A 17,253-nucleotide genomic window follows, 5' to 3' on the forward strand; every position below is an offset into this window, starting at 1 on the left:
AAAAAGGCTAAAATTTACATACTTTGGCTTTAAAGTGCATTTCTCATTTGCCTTAAGTCTTATGTCAAACGGATTAAAGCATACGCCTTTATTTATGCACAAACAAGCAGTATACAATACGTGCTGGTGCGTGCCAGGGCAGCGCATCCAGCCAAATTTCACCTTTTATGACCGTGTCTGTTGTCACTTAAGCTCTTTAAGGTAATGTTTGTTTTCCCACAGGCTGAAATCCAATACAGCATGACGGGACCGTATATGCAAATAAGCCACGACCCGAGAGTTCACTTCCTGGCATTGAGTCGTTGCAATATATACGATCTATGGTTACACCTTTGCCCTACTTTTTTTTTTTTTTTTTTTTTTGTCAAAATCCGTTAAAATTAATTTCAGATCTCACCTTTTCCCAGTACGAACCATCATTTCTATTAATATAATTGTTTGTCATTTTAGTGCCAAGCATTATAAGTGTTATCTACATAGCGAGCGGGCGGTTCGAGCGCGCTGATTGGCTGCGCGTAACTGGAAAAATTTGCATATAACGCGGTGTTGAACGCAAGCCTCTGCACCCCTCCGGAGAGCCAAGAATGCACACGTGAAGAGGTAAGCATTGTTTCTCTCTCTGCAGCACGGATTAACAATCTATAAACTCAGAATTGTGAGATAATTAATGAGAAGTGGTAAAATGTGTTAAAAGTTTTACGGGTTGGCGAGTGCGAACGGATGGTTCGGATGGAGACGTATCTGGAGATGCTTGGATAGCATGTTTAAAGGCGTGATTATTGTTTAAATAGTTTACTTAGCAACTCATTATTAATTTTTTGTATATATATTTTTTTGGTTTGTCATGATTTAATGGCGTAAGGGAGACGTAAAAAGATTACGTAAGCGATAAAAAATTTGACCACGTATAGTTATGAATGATATATATTTACCAAAATAATAACACAAAAATTAACAGGTGAGACCTTAGGATGCAATATTTATTTTGATTAGCCTGTAAAATCTTACAAATTTGAGAATTCAGAATGAGCATTTGCACATAAAATCTTCCCTTATTTGCATTTAGATTTTTTTTTTAAACAAAATGAACTCAAAATTAAGTTTTATTATAATTTAACGATCTAAAGGATATTAAGTAATAGAGTCAATACTCAATACTTATTCCTATACCACATTGATAATAAAAAACACTTTCTTTAGACAATACAATGTCATTTTCATCATTAAATAATAGTGCTTAGTTTTATACTAACATTTGGCTTTATATTTGTGTAATCCGTCAGTGTTCGGGTAGGTGGCACAGTGGTCTCGTACTTGTTCTGATACAGCTCAATATTGTTCATTTCAGTTCAGTGAATGTGACTTTTTTAGTATCAATTCTTGCTCCAATGAATATCTAGTTTCAGTACTAGTTTTAGAATAGATTAGTGTCAGATTTTCGATACTTCTGACCTAGTCTACAGAGATGGTTTGACCCAGTCTTTGGTGCTACATTACTTTCTACTAAGGAGTGTTTTATCCGGAAGGGCATCTGGCATCAAAACTTGTCCAAAATATAACACTATAACACATTTCTTATTGTTTTTAGATATTTCATTATGTACATCATGGAAGGCGGGGTAGAGGAGTTCATGCCGAGAGCTATAAGCGCTGTATATTCCACCCAGAGACCAGACTTACACAGTTCAGGCACAGAGGACCATCAGCAGAAGAGACAGGAGCAACTGGATCCTCACCTGCCTGTGTCTGGGGAAAGTAAAAACATACCGGTGGAAAGTTTGGAATTCTCCAGGTAATCACAGATGGTTTTATGTAGGACAACAGGGTCCCTCATGATTTAATTCAGTACAAAATACGTAGTTTATAATATGATAATGCCACATGGCAATGTATGGCAAGAATATGTCTCTAACGATATTTCTTTGTTAAACCACTAAACTTTATTTACCATCTTTCTACTCATTAAAACAATGAATAGAAACAAGCAACAATCAGAAAATAATGTATTAAAATACACACAAATATACTGAATACTGTATCATCAAGTATATCTATATGTTGATACCCTACAGGACGAGCATGGTCAAAGTTGTTACTAGAACTGGGTGTACTGGGAGTAGTATTTTTAATAAAAGAAACAGTACTCTTACTTGAGTTAAAGTTTTGGTTCCTCTTCCCACTGTCCTACCAGTAGAAAATGCTTTGTTTTTAACAATATGAAATTAGTTTTTTCTCATTCTTGTGTCTATCCTTTGAAAAAACTTTTTGTGATTTTGTGATGGTGCATTATTTATATTTCTTCCAATAATTTTCATTTTAAATGGTAAAACATTATTAGGCCTTCTGCTGGAGTATTAGTTTTGCCCAATGCATTTTTACCCTTACATGTGTCATTTCTTGGATCATTTCTTTGCACTTCTACTTGAAGTAACGTTACTCTTTTGTAAAATTTTTGACTTTTCCACTCACCTGTGATTGTTACTGTTCATATTTCAGGTTTGAGCTGGAAGAATCCAGCCTCAGTCCTCAGTCTGATGAAGAGGAGCTGGAGGCTCCGCTCCCCCTGAGGTCTGAAGAGGACTGGCTCCATTCTAACCCCGCTCATGGTAAGAGCTCTTATACTACACAATGTACAGGGCGTATTCAAGTACTTACTGTAATACTGAGGTGATTAGTTATCCTTAGTTAGTATCTGAAGTTAACTGTCAGTGGAGTAGTAGTACTTTAGAATGTAGAATGTCAGTGTGAAAGTAGAATTTTATTGGGTGTGAAAGTAAATTATATAATAATGATTCCAAAAAAATATTTGGCAATTTCTTTACTAGTATAGCAAATGTGGAATAGAGTGCAGTAGACAGCCAAACTCTCAGCTCGTAAAAACAGTCTGAACAGGTCAAAAACACCTCTGTATTCAAAACACAACAAAAGAGATTTGAACTATTTGGAGTTTTCCCAAATACTTTTTTTACTCTAACTTACATAATTTCTTGGATCACTAGTTTGTACATCTACTAGAGTAATATTATTTTGAAGTAATGTTACTTTCTCACTTACCACTACTTGAGTAATAGTATATTATAATAGTATATATAGAATTATAAATAGATAATATTTTTTCTGAGATTTTGAGACCACTCCCATTGCTCTAGTACATACAATGTTATGACCAAAAATGCATATTTGACCTTGACCTTCAAGTGACTTTGGCCATTTTTAACCTGTAACATCCAGTGTACCCCGGTTATGTGTGTGCCAACTTGTGTGATGATTGGGTGAATATTTTAGCCCACAGATGGTTCAGAAATTGTCGAAATTGCCTATTCTTTATAATGGCGTGACCTTTCAATTGACCCATGTAACCTCAAATGACCTTGGATCATCACCAAAAAATTTTTGCGACATCGGGCACAGGGGTTTGACCCACGTACCAAATTTGGTGACAATCGGTCCATAAATAGCAGAATTATCATGGGTGGACAGACACACAGACGCACACACAGACACACAGGGTGAATACAAAACCTTCAGGGACCAGGTAAGTAGGGCTGAGTGTCATTAACAAGTTGCCGATATGATACATACTAGAGCCCGACCGATATGGATTTTGCTGTGGCCGATATGAAACCAATATAATGGAAGTTGGAGCTGCCGATAGCCGATATAATCGCCGATATATTTAGTGATGTAAAAATTCACTGTAAATGTTGAATTGTTTAAAAAACTTAGGTTTGGCTCTGGTGGATTTTAAATTGGGTTTATTTAGGTAACATTTATTGTTATTCTGCCTCTTTACATCATATTTACAGACAGTAGGTTGACTTAATGGCATTTTTGCATCACATTCTAGACACTAGTGATGGGTATTCCAGTTCTTTTTAGAGAACCGGCTCTTTTGGCTCGGCTCACTAAAAGCTGCTGGTTCTTTTGGCTCCCAAGTGGCTCTTCAGATTGTTTTGTTGCAAGCAGGACTAAAGCACGTCTAAAGCAGGACTGAATCAGGACTGAACCAGGTCTAAACCAGGACTGAAAAAGGACTAAACCGGGACTTATTTATTTTATGCTAAACTACAGTCAAATATGCTCGTTTTTTTTTTTTTGTTTTTTTTATCCTACGTACACGCAAATTTCTCAAAGTATCGTTTTTAGCCGCTGCCGCTGTCAAACCACAAATCACGCGGCGTGAAGAGAAAAAAAAGTGAGAGAAAGAGAAAACACGGCTCCCAATAAGGATCAGGCTCCCGTCGTTCCCTTCAAAGAGCCGGTTCTAAGAGTCATTTCGTTCGCGACGGACCCATAACTAGTAAAGAAAGTAGCGCTATTAGCCTTTAGCCGTAAATACGTGCGCGCCGCGGTAATTAATTATATGCGCAAATGTCATAATTCACACATCTATTCACAGCTCATTTACATATCAGTGCAGGTCCAGTAGCAAATATACGGCCAATATAGTCACTTTAATAGACCAATAGAAAACAGTCTGTTTATGTGCGGGAGCTACAGCAGCTAACCCATAACAAATGACAAAAACTAGCTTCAGAGTCGACATATTTCCAACACTCACCGCTCATACAGGCTCCTCCTCACATCACAAGTCTGCACTAATAAATGTCCTTTTAATCCAGACTCAAACCGATGGTCCGTAAAAAGAATGTAATCTCAGTGTTTGGATCTGTGTCTGCAGGTGTAAACAAACACACGTGAGTGACGCGACTCTGTGGTGTGTTCAGGGACAGTACAGACACACAGACAAATGACTCTGTAGATAAATACTGATGTGGAGCCACATATTAGGACATTTATCTGTCTGTAAATTGGATTAAATGAACAGAATGTAGAGAGTCTAAGCTTTATAACGAGGTATAACATGCCCACGTGAAATATCGGCCCCTATCAGCAAGCATATCAGCCGATAGCCGATATGCCTAAAGTTGCCCATATCAGCCGATAATATCGGCCAACCGATATATCGGTCGGGCTCTAATACATACCCGGATACACAGCTCACGATATGATACATATCCTGATACAGTGAGCTTTCAGTTCAGTACAATATATTTCAAATTGATTTGATACGGTTAATTAAAAAATAAAGGCTAAATTATGGCTGTGACACTAAAAGTCTTTGTTAAACCACTTCTTGTGCAAAGTTAATATCAAACACACCCATTTTAATCATAAAAACAGTGAAACTGTCAAATGTGTTGCATAAAGGAATTTCCTTTCACTAAACAAGCAACAAAACTGTAGCTGTAACAAAATAGTTAAGTAAAATATACCAAAAAATACTCTTGGCGATATATCGATACAGCAGCCCACAATATCGATACTGTTTCATCACATTAAATGATACAGTATACTGATATTTCCATATTTTTGCGCACCCCTAGTCTAAATTCACAAAGGCAACACACTCAGCTGCTAAAATCATAGGACTTCCCACTCCCAAGATCGTAATGGGGCGAGTGGATGCATTACACTCTCCTACTCTACTACAGGAACCGTCTGCCCTCAGGACGGAGGTACAGGGCGCTCAGGTGCAGAAGAGCCCGCCTCGACCGAAGCCTGATCCCCTCGGTCCATCACATTTCAACAGGCCCCGCAGAGTGTATCGAAATGTTTGTTGTAATGTCTCTGAGTTTGTTGCTGCATACACCAAACGAGCTCTGTGTGTGTGAACATACATTTCTCCTTGAGGGGCAATAAAAGTCTAAAGTCTAACTGACTTCTGTGGCTTATTATTGATTAAGTCTGCATTTTATTTGTTACAGCTCAGGCCTTTTAATGATACTGTCTCTTTAAAGGCCCTATATTAATTCTCTTGAGCTTTAGGCCACGTTATTATGTTTTCACCTTCTCAAAAACATACTTGGAGTTATGTTTTGTTTCATTCACACATGTTTGAGTAATTTATTATTAGTTTGTCTACATCTCCAAAACTCAAAATCCTGTGGTTGTTTTCAAGTTAACATCTACTTTTTACCTTTTTTTCACTAGAGATCGGCAATTTCAGAGCTGAAATGATCCAAATTATTCTAGTGAAGGTGTATGTTTGAGTTAAAAAGACAATGGAGCACTTCTTGTAGATTGTTTTCCATTTGAGAAAAGAACTGCACCTAAATATGCAGGTTTTGTGTGTTAAAACATGTGTAAATGAAACAAAACTCAACTCCAGGTCTGTTTGTGATAAGCAAACAACATTTGCACATACACGACTGGTCAAAAGTTTTAGAACACCACAATTTTTCCAATTTTATATGGTTTACTGTTGACCAAAACATATTCTAAACTTTTGATTCATTAATGTGTGTCCAGCTTTGGCAGATATAACAACTGAACACACAGGTCGTGGCTCATTCAAATATTCTTCATAAAGTTCTTCCCAAGTCTGTTGCAGAAGTTCCCATAAATGTGTTGCACTTGTAGGTTTCTTGGCTTCACTCTTCTGTCCAGTTCATCCCAAACCAGCTCGATGGAGTTTAAGTCTGGAGACTGTGCTGGACACTCCATGTTTTCAAGTTTAACATCTTGTTCTTTTTTCCTGAGGTAGTTTTTGCAGAGCTTGGACTTGTGTTTTGTTATATTTAATCTTTTTTTTAACCTCTGGCTGTTCAGTTCTTACCTTTGTATCATTTCAAGCTCTTCATTGGACTTTCACGAATTGAATTGCACTAAATGACTGGTAAAATTAGGGTGTTCTAAAACTTTTGACCGGTAGTGTACGTAGATAAGAAAATAGCGTAATATGGGCCCTTTAAAACCCTTTATCTCAATATTTCCTGTAGCGATATATCGGGCTTCAAAATTTGGCGTAACTCTACACACCTCTGAACCTTTTTCTCAAATACACTTTGTTTTTATGCCTCTTCCATAGGACACTGCCATACATCCTGCGGCAGTGCACCGACCTGGTATCACGCACCTCCCTGGCACCCGGCCACGTCTCACCTGGCTCACACCTGGCACCCATGCACACATTCGAACTGGTTAGTGAACACACGTCTGTTGTGTAGCTGTCACATCACTCGACACTTTTTATTCTTTTATGTTCCCTGTTTCCCGTCTCTCCAGGCTTCGCAATCCGCAGCAGCCGAGCCACAGTGTGGACGCGTACACGGGCCTGGTGTCTGTAAATGTGCCACACTTCTCCCTCCCGCCAACAGGTGGGGTGTCGCAGGCTCAGATCGGGGGGATGGCCTCGGGGTGCTTCGTCGAGGAGAGGAGAAGAGGGGCGGGGCTGCCGGAGGAGTGCAGTGAGTATCAAATGTGGTTAAAGGTCCCATATTATGTTATTTTCTGGTCTGTTATAATGTTGTTTCCTCATCACAAACATCCCTGGAGTTGTAAAAATTTGTGATATTGGAGTGCTGCACTGGATCAAAACTTACAAATGCAGAGATAAAAGAGGATGGCAGAGGATGTATTTATTTGTGGTCACAGCAACGCGTTTTGACTACTCATGAGTCTTCATCAGGGCTGATAGAGACTTGGAGTTGTGTTTTGTTTCATTCACACATTTTTAACGCATAAATCCTCCATATTTATAGCTAGGCTGGCGCCACCTAGTGCCTTCACTCAATTTAATTTCTCTCCAGTGATTAGGTCAGGAATCGGAATACACTAGACCAGGCATGTCCAAACTATGGCCCAGGGGCCAAATGCGGCCCTCAGACAAGTTTTCTTGGCCCTAAGACTTCCAGGTGAATTGGCCCAAATTACCTCGTATCAATTAAAAAATTATATTTTACTGCAAGTTTTTTGAAAATCTACCTTGATAAAGCTAATATTTAATATTTAGTGTGTGGTTTTAAGGATCTTAGCATGAATAAAGACACATGGCTCATTCTAACGTGTTAAACATGCACACATGTCTACAGTCTACAGCCCTCAATCGGCCCTCTGCTTCGTCTGTGTTTATATATGTGGCCCTTGATGAAAAAAGTTTGGACACCCCTGCACTACACAGTTTGCAAAAACCCCGGAAGTGCGAGTTTGGGCACCAGCCAATCAGCGAATAGACATACATTCTGTGTTGGCAACGATTTCCAAGATTGAGGATTTAAAGCCGGAACAAAGAGAATATTTGGTGAATTTTATCAAGAGGAAAGACGTTATTGCCCTTCTTCCTACGGGATTTGGAGCATTACATACGTCACGACCAAATAGCAGCGATTGGTTGAATAAAAAATAAAAGGCCTTCGCCTTTCACTATTTTTCAATTCCATTGGGAAGGGAAACAGTTTGAATGGAGGTTTGCAGTCACACACATCTGATTCCCTTTTGCATTATGGAGGTCGCAAACAAATTTCTCGAGCCGTTTTCCGCTGTCAGGACATCCGACAACCACACAATTACAATGTCCGAATCCCAAAACTAAAATATGACAATATCAGAACCAGAAACAAAAGTGATATGGTTCAAAAGACTTGAAAAGATCAGCTTTGTCAATAGACACATCCCACTGTAAAATCAAACATGACGGTTTGATGCTCACTTTTTCGGAGAATCCTTCACAGTATGCATGACCAGAAGTCTGACATTCTTGATGCGTGTATTCCAGGGCTGAAATTCTCCAAATGATAGAACTTGGGCTTAGTACGCAGGGTTTGTGTGTTAAAAATGCGTGAATGAAATAAGTTTGTGATGAGGAAACAACATTACAGCATAGATCAGAAAATAGTTCATTAAGTTATTTTGGCCATTTTTATTTTTCAGTAGCTGTTAACTTGACCTGCTTCATGACTTCACAAGGTGGAGCAGAGCATTTTGAGCTTTGTAGCTGTCGACAGGCTAATACCACACTCAAGAATTTGCATATTAGTGTTTCCTTTAAAATAATATGTATTTTTTTCACTCTAGGCGTAAGGAAAGCTATAATAATTATGGCATGCATGTTATAGCAAATGCGTGAGTGCGTCAGTGATGTGTCAGATCCATGAGATAAAGATCTGTTTATGGTTTGATCATCTGAACTGTGACTTTGCCTGTCATGACCAAGTTGCCAAGTTGCCAGCAGGTGGGGTGTCACTGGCTCAGGAGAGGAGGAGGAGAAGGGTGGGGCTGTCGGAGGAGTGTCATGAGTTTCAAATGTGGTTAAAGGGCCCATATTATGCTATTTTCTGGTCTGTTATAATGATATTTCCTCATCGCAAACACCCCTGGAGTTGTGTTTTGTTTCATTCACACATGTTTGACACAGAAACGCTGCATATTTAGGTTGAGTTCGTCTCTCAAATGGCAAACACTCTGTTCCACCTTGTGATGTCACGTGGTAATACATGAATCATAATGCTCCACTGTGTTTTTAAACTCCATGCGCCTTCATTAGAATCATTTGGATAATTTCAGAACTGGAATTGTCAATCTCTACAGAACAAAAGGTCAAATGTAGCCAGACCGACACCACACTAGTGCCTCCACTCAGTATCATTTGTCTCCAGCGACTAAGTCAGGAATCGGAATACACTAGACCAGGCATGTCCAAACTATGGCCCGTGGACCAAATGCGGCCCTCAGACAAATTTTTCTTGGCCCTCAGGCTTCCAAGTGAATTGGCCCAAATTACCTTCAATTAAAAATGAACTTTTAATGGCATGTTTTTGAAAATCTACCTTAATACTTAATATTTAGTGTGGGGTTTTACGGATCTCAGCATGAATAAAGACTGAGGACTTATTCTAATGTGTTAAACATGCACATATTTCAATTATTCACTGTACTGAGCACCAGGCTACAGCCCTCGATCGGCCTTCTGCTTCGTCTGTGTTTAGATATGTGGCCCTTGATGAAAAAAGTTTGGACACCCTTGCACTAGACGGTTTGCAAGAACCCCGGAAGTTGTAGACCACGCACCAGTCAATCAGTGAAGAGCTGTGAAGCCATGACGTCAAACTCAAGCCTCTGTCTGGGTCCCTTTTGTGGAACAGCACAACAGTAAACAAAGCGGCCGAGATGATTGTAGATGAAGACATACATTCTGTGTTGGCAACGATTCCTGAGATTGAGGATTTAAAGCTGGAACAAAGAGAATGTTTGGTGAATTTTATCAAGGGGAAAGACATTATTGCCCTTCTTCCTACGGGATTTGGAGCATTACATACGTCACGACCAAATAGCAGCGATTGGTTAAATAAAAAAAAAGTACTTGCTTACCTTCGAGTGAACGAATCCTAATGCTGCGAGGTCAGACGGTTTCCACAAAGTGAAACTGGCTGATGAAGGAGCTGTTAACCTGAAAATTACCTCTTCATGACACCACGAGTTAGAACAGAGAATTTTGGGCTTTGGAGATGCAGTCAGACTAATAAAAAAGGATTACTCAGACATGTGTGAATGAAAAAAAAAAACAAAAAAAACTCCAGGTCTGTTTTTGATGAGGTAACAACATTATAACATGGCCAAACGCTCACAAGAGTCAAATTTGTGTAATATAGGACCTTTTAAGTCGCTGTACCTGATATTTACTGTCAAAACAAGTTCATTTTAAACATTTTGCAGTGGTCCAAAGTAATTGCTCACTTAGCTTATGCATTCTGAGCATCCTAATGATTCACCACGATGAGTTTATAAGTGCTCTTCACAACTTTCAGACGCCGGAGCAGTGAAGCCAAGATGATAAAACTAACAATATCTAATGCTTCATAATTCGATGCACACGGTACACAGACTTATTCAGATCTCAAGAGCTGCTTATACAATATATCTGTAGTGTCAAAAAATTAAAAAAAAATAGTTACAGAGCCTTTAACTGACTGAGCCGAAAAGGTCCTGTAAGCGTTGTAACAAATCCAAATCCACTTTATTTTTATAGCACATTTTACAAACAAAGCAAAGCACAGAGATCAATAAAATGAAGACAACAAAAAGTTAAATCGCTAAAATTAGATCATACCAGTCCTAAAACAATAAAACCAGACAAATCAAATAACAACAAAACCACAAAACTCATAAAATAGCAGTAAATAAGTAAAATAAATAAAAGACAAAAAACAGTAACAAACAAAAAAAAAATGTTCATGTGGTGCCAACTTTTAACACTGTGGCTGCGTCACCAATTCAATAATTACAAAAATCCACAGCACTGATTTAAAGGTGCACTGTGTAACTTTTTGGTTGGGGGGCCCGTCGCCGGCTTGTTTCTATGGATACGTCATTGCTCTGCCTGGAATGTTCTGCAGTGTGACATTAAACAGTTCTATTTTACTTTTATTCAATTACAGGTGGTTTTATATCTCAAAAATACCTAGAAAAATGTCATTCTTACGTTTTGCAGGGTTGCCTCTCCACAGATCTGACCTGTAACTTGGTCTGGTTTGGTCTCTGTGAAGATAGAAAGGTTTAATGCCACACTGTGAAACATCTCAGACAAAGATGTAACATCGTCATGGAAAAAAATATCTATGGACCCGGCCGCTCCTCACAACACGAGTCACGACTTCACCCTGCACAACATAAGGTCTTAAAATATACATCATGTCTCCAGTGCCTTTATGTAATGTAAACTTGAAGCCAAACAGATATTATGAAAGTTCTCCATCATTATCCTACTCTACCTCATCAAACACATCCCTGGAGTTGTGTTTTGTTTCATTCACACATGTTTGCTTACTGGGAATCCTTTAAGTCTGTCTGCATCTCTAAATCTCCAAATGGCTGCCCATCTCTTGACTGGCATGAAGAGACGAGACCACATCATGCCCAATTTCCAAGCACTGGCTAAAAACACCCTCAAGAATTTGCATATTAGTATCGCCTTTACAAAAGAATAGCTTTATTCTTTTCATTATTGCCATAGTAAAAGCTATAATAAAAAAATTCCTACACTCCCTCCCTGCCATCTATCACCGAGCGTGTGAAAGGAGCTCGGACGTGCTCATGCTGGCTCTGAAATTAGAGTCAAAAAAGTGCATTATGCAATGGCAAATATGTGCAACTGTCTTTGATAAGCTTTGGTTATGTTTTGTTAATCTGTATCGTGACGTATTCTGTCATGACCAAGGTGCCAGGTTGATAGGTTTGAGCAGGTCAGGAGCCTCTGGCAGAAACACATGAGATCTCTCAATTATCCATATAAAACAAAAGCTCTTCTGTTAGCATAAATGGGTCATGGTGATTTCTATATTTTAACTTGGGATCTGATATTGATAATGATATTGGTATTGGATATCGGAGCTGGTACTGAAAAATGTGCTGGATTGGATATTAGCTTCCACCGGTCTTAGGATCCAAATCGTTTGGATTCGTTCATGTCAGAAGACCTTTCAGGAACACGGTGGCAGGCCATCCACCAGAAAAGTTACATAGTGCACCTTTAATGTCAAAGTTACTACTGTGAGGTGTAGGGCTGAGCAGTTAATTGAGTTAATATGATTAATTTGTGTTTTTAATAATCGAGATTTTGAAAAATAGCAAAATTGTGAAATCAAAGATTATTATGAAACAAGTTTACTTCTTTACTTAAACAAGTTACTTTAAAAGCAGTTTATTGTGCAGGTACAATTAGAGGTCATTCTACAATTTCTTAAATAATAATAGCATATGATAAAAATTTAAATGTAAGAAGCTTTTGTGTTTGAAATTGGAGCAGTTCCTGCTCTGATTTTGTTTAAAGTCGATTAAAATCGTATTCGTCCAGTGTGTGCAAAAAAAATCAAGGTTTTATTTTCTGTAATTCTCTAATGAGCTGCATTATTCCTTCACTCCTTTGTCAAGTGCAAAGCCTGTAATAATATATAATACCACACTGGTCCACGTGAGGAAGGTCAAGACAGAAAAACACATGGCAAACTGCCAAAATGAAATAATATAACTCAGGTCAGTGATAATGTTATGCCGTCATGTGAAAGAATGAAACCTGGCAGCATGGCTTTCCACTGACTAAGAAAGAGAATGTTTAGAACAATGGTTCATTCAGAGCATTCAAATGTCATAATTACTGAGTATGTCCTAATTACTAATGGCTGTTTTTATTGCAGGAAATATCTTCATCACCTACTCATCTGACGCCTCCTCAGACGTCCTCCCATTTGCGGAATTCTTGACCAAACACGGCTTCCGACCCACTGTAAATGATCAAAGTTTACATATGATTTTTATTTAATTATTTTAGTTTTATCTATTTATTTTTTCTGTTTATTTTCTTTTTTTTAAAAAAGCTGTCAATTTTAGATTTTAACTTTTACCTTTTAAAAGAAATAGAAATGTCTCAAAGTTGGCATCAAACAAGAATAAATGGCATAATTCATTAAATACATTTTTAATATTACCCTTTAGACACCATGAATGTGAACAGATTTTTTTGCATGCTTTACAAATTTTGATTTGTTTTTTGTTTTTTTGCAGATTGACGTAGTAGACGTACCTGTGAACTGCACGGACATCAACAGCTGGAGAGACAGGTTTCTAAAAGATGTGAGCAACTACTGAAAAATGTATTTAATTGAATGAATATTTGATAAGTCCTAAAATGTGTTGTGTATTTCCAAAGCCCTCTACTCTGATCATCATTGCCATCAGCCCCAAGTACAAAGCAGATGTGGAGGGGATTGCAGTGGACAGTCAGGGCCTGCACACGAAATACATTCACTCTATGGTAAATGCTTCATGGTACTGATCAAATGGGTTTTCTACAGTTTGTTAATATTTAAAATGATTCCCATATGTTTGTGCTTTTCAGATGCAAAATGAGTTCATCCAACAAGGCAGCTTGAATTTCAGATTTATACCTGTTACATTCCTAAACGCATCCCAGGTAAGAAACATAGTGAGACAAGTAGATAGAGAGATTCAGTTAATAGATGGGCTGAAGGAGGATTGTGGCATCATGGTGAAAGGAGAGACAGTGCATTTGTATGAATGGCTGAAGAGGTGATTGGTTTATACCAGGGGTCTACAACCTTTTTCTTTCGGTGAGCTACCTTTACAAAGCAAAAATGCCAGAGAGCTACTTTTAGCAGTCACCAGAAATTAAGTAAATATAAGAGCCATGGCTTTTGATGCTTATAAAACATAAACCACTATCCATTTATTAAAAGTTAGGCATCAAAATTACACATTTACAATGGTAATAGACATTTAATTCATCATATTTGAGTTAATCAGCACAATATGTATAATTCAGCACTCCCTTGGCGTCAGTCCCAGGGCGGCTGTGTGTAAAATGACAGCTTAATGTGAAGGAATAATGATGCCAGTGTAGGACTTTGAGGCTCTCACAACCCGGTAAAGCACATTACAAGTGTAAGTCATTATTATATTATTATAACAAGGCACTGATAACCGGCACATGACCACAGTACTAAATCCAAACTGAGTATTGTGATTGTGAGCATTATGATTTCACATAGCATTTCAAAATTTCCATATGCATTTTTGTGACCAACTTCTAATAGAGGTGTAACGATATCCAAGTCTCACAGTTTAAACCCCACGGTACGATATTTATTGCAAAATCGTGGGAAAGTTCACAATATGGTGGGGAGGCTCACGATTAGGGATGTAACAATATCCAATAATAAAATAACAATATATATGATAATTGCCTTGACAAGACTTGAACCAAAGAACTAAGGCTTAAAAGTGCTTAGAACTGTTATTGCTTTTTGTAGTCTGCACTGAAATGGAGCAAAGGATCATGGTCTATGTAGTTCCCTCTGTCTTTTTTTTTAGCTATTGCTGCACCATAACTCTTAATTTAAAGGTTGTATGGAGGATTTTTTTTTTGTTTCAAATTGTCAATAATAGCATTATAGAGATGCAGTAGCCTTGTAATTATGATGACCAAAAAAAAGAGAATAAAAATTCATGAACTCTGGACGTGGTGGGGCCAGCTAAACATTTGCCAATAGATAACGACACTGCCTCGTTATCTGTTAGCTGACAGGCTGTCAATCAAACTCCCTACGTTTCTAGTGTAACTGACTTGCCTGCGCGCCGCCGGTACGTGGTTTGCGTACGCCTGTCACACAGTCCACAGACGCAAGACGCACAGACGCTGTTTACTCCACTAACGCAACAGTTCTTAGCGGCTTTTTTGACCTACATCTTCCTCGCAGTTAGCACAAAGTTTGTTGCAATGGCAGACAAGAATCCAGGAGCAGTTAGCCGCAAAAGAAAGTCCAGTTTTTGAGGTCGCTGAAAGAAGAAGACAAGGGGAAAAGCAGCGAAGCCAAACTAAGGTGATTCTTGAAGATTCATTCCAGCGATGGCGCAACTGAAGCAGACGCAGGGTCTAAAGACTGACGCACTGGTCGCCAAATTACTCCTGGACAGGTAACTTCTGCTTATTATGAAAACGTACTTTATTTCCAAGAGCTAGACAAACGTTTTTCAGGACACGAATGCGATATCCTATGTCTGAAAACGTAATTTTCAAGGCAAAGAAAGAGTCCGCTTGCTGCTGCGTGTTGTAGCTAGTTCATTCGCACTGAATCTCCACGCACCCTTCTCTGCACCCTTTCCTGCTCCTCTCCCCGCTGCCCGTTCCGCTCTTCCCCCTGTTCCTCACTTCTCCGGGCACGGAATCTCCGCGCACCGCTCCCCTCTCCTCTCTCCTCTCTCCCTGCTCCGCTCTTCTCCCTGCTCCTAACTTCTTGTCCGTGCACGAAATGTCCGCGCACCCGCTCCCCCCGCTCCTCACTTCTCCGTCTTGCCTAACCAACACTGTAGTTAGTTGTTTACAAGTCATGTGCAGCGCACCGGCTGTAAACAAACCTGTTTCTGGCGTAAGGAGGAGGCGGGAGGAGGCGTTTCTACGTAGGAGCTGTAGGGGAGGGGGGGTGGTTTCACGCATGCGCAACATTTGAAAAAGGACAAACAGTCGCTGGATTTCTCGTTCCTTGGAAAATCCTCTATACAACCTTTAAGCAAAGAGACTTGTAATTCAATATATTGTGATGGTCAACGATATTATTGTGAGAACTTTGACGATACGATATCACGATATTTAGATTATTGTTACATCCCTGACTTCTAAATTATATTATATTTTAATATAAATCTGGGTTAGTCTTGATCTAAACTGGTTTAGTCTTAGGCCTAGTTTAATTAGTTTACCCTTAACCCATGACAACAAATACCCATGAATTATACCCATGAACGGGTTTAGTTTAGTCTTGGTTTAATTTCATTTAGACTGGTTTTGTCATTAGTCATTATTTAGACTAATTAGACAAATTTAAGGTTTTGTCTTGTTTAACCTTAATTTAGTCCTAGTTTATTCTTGTTTTAATCCACATTTAGACCTGATTCAGTCCTGGTTTCGACCTATAATGTACCTATTATCAATGTCACATGTCATTTGACCCCTGTCTCCCCTGCACCTGTCAGGAGCATGTGCCCTGCTGGCTACAGAACACCATAGTCTACCACTGGCCCCGTCACAGTGAGGACCTCTTACTGCGGCTGCTGCGGCGAGAGAGATACGCCCCGCCCCCCGTCACCAAAGAGATCAGCGTCATCATCCAGCCGGTGCCCCTCTGTGCCACCACGCCCGCACTCCGGCCACTATAGACCTGAGTTACTCCTACAGTAGCATATATATTTTGTAAAACTCTCATATACTCTTTGGAAATGTCACTGCTTAAAGCTAAATTGTTTATAGTCATTAAATAGATGCCATCAATCAAATTAAAGTTTGAGTGCTGCATAAATCAATTTTAGTTCCTGCAGGGCTGCCGTCGCTGTTCACATGATTTTATAAGAAGGGCGTGTTGTATCCAGTCTCTTCTTGGACTCCATTAATACTTAAACAGCCAGCTTCTTTATCAAAACTATTTTACTGCTACTACAACTTCTGCTACTGTGATTTTTCAACAGCTCTTATCACAGTGACAAATGACATCCGCCTTAACACTCACCACGTTTACAGACACGCCAAAAATAATATATTACTGGCCTAGTGCAGTTTAAAGGGCACAGGTTACACTATTTTCTCATCTGTTATAATGTTATTTCCTCATCACAAACACACCCGGACTTGTGTTTTGTTTCATTCACACAAGTTTAACGCACAAACCCTGCGTATTTAGGCGTATTTAGAGTTCTTCTCACAAGCCGAAAACACTCATGTCATGTGGTAATACAGGAAGTGCTCCACTGTGTTTTTAAATGCCACACACCTTCACTAGAATCGCTTGGGTAAGTTCAGCTCTGGAATTGCCAATCTCTACTGAACTAAAGGTAAAACGTAGCTGTTAACTTGAAAACTACTTCTACATAATGACACAAGTTGGAACAGAGTATTTTGAGGTTTGAAAA

The 17,253-nt window shown here is 39.0% G+C and overlaps 1 protein-coding gene across 1 annotated transcript; it reads left to right on the plus strand.

Moving 5' to 3' along the window:
* Window positions 1-521: 521 nt before the first annotated feature.
* LOC110153664 (E3 ubiquitin ligase TRAF3IP2-like) lies at window positions 522-16,601 on the plus strand. The gene is made up of 10 exons (XM_055161832.1): window positions 522-600; window positions 1,589-1,792; window positions 2,497-2,606; window positions 6,872-6,983; window positions 7,069-7,250; window positions 12,972-13,060; window positions 13,339-13,407; window positions 13,484-13,588; window positions 13,673-13,747; window positions 16,324-16,601. The coding sequence occupies exons 2-10, from the start codon at window positions 1,599-1,601 to the stop codon at window positions 16,504-16,506; spliced, it is 1,119 nt and encodes a 372-aa protein (XP_055017807.1). The 5' UTR covers window positions 522-600; window positions 1,589-1,598; the 3' UTR covers window positions 16,507-16,601.
* The last annotated feature ends 652 nt before the right edge of the window (window positions 16,602-17,253 follow it).

This window comes from Boleophthalmus pectinirostris, unplaced genomic scaffold (assembly GCF_026225935.1).
Source record: "Boleophthalmus pectinirostris isolate CB_2022bp ecotype Guang Dong unplaced genomic scaffold, ASM2622593v1 HiC_scaffold_10, whole genome shotgun sequence".
Classification (NCBI taxonomy): Eukaryota; Metazoa; Chordata; class Actinopteri; order Gobiiformes; family Gobiidae; genus Boleophthalmus; species Boleophthalmus pectinirostris.

What these genes read in the sequence shown, in the direction of transcription:
- LOC110153664 (XM_055161832.1), top strand. Translation starts at nt 1,599, where the DNA reads ATGTACATCATGGAAGGCGGGGTAGAGGAGTTCATGCCGAGAGCTATA. An exon ending in GAGACAGGTTTCTAAAAGAT is followed by an intron (nt 13,408 to 13,483) that starts GTGAGCAACTAC and finishes GTATTTCCAAAG; the next exon opens with CCCTCTACTCTGATCATCAT. An exon ending in CGAAATACATTCACTCTATG is followed by an intron (nt 13,589 to 13,672) that starts GTAAATGCTTCA and finishes TGTGCTTTTCAG; the next exon opens with ATGCAAAATGAGTTCATCCA.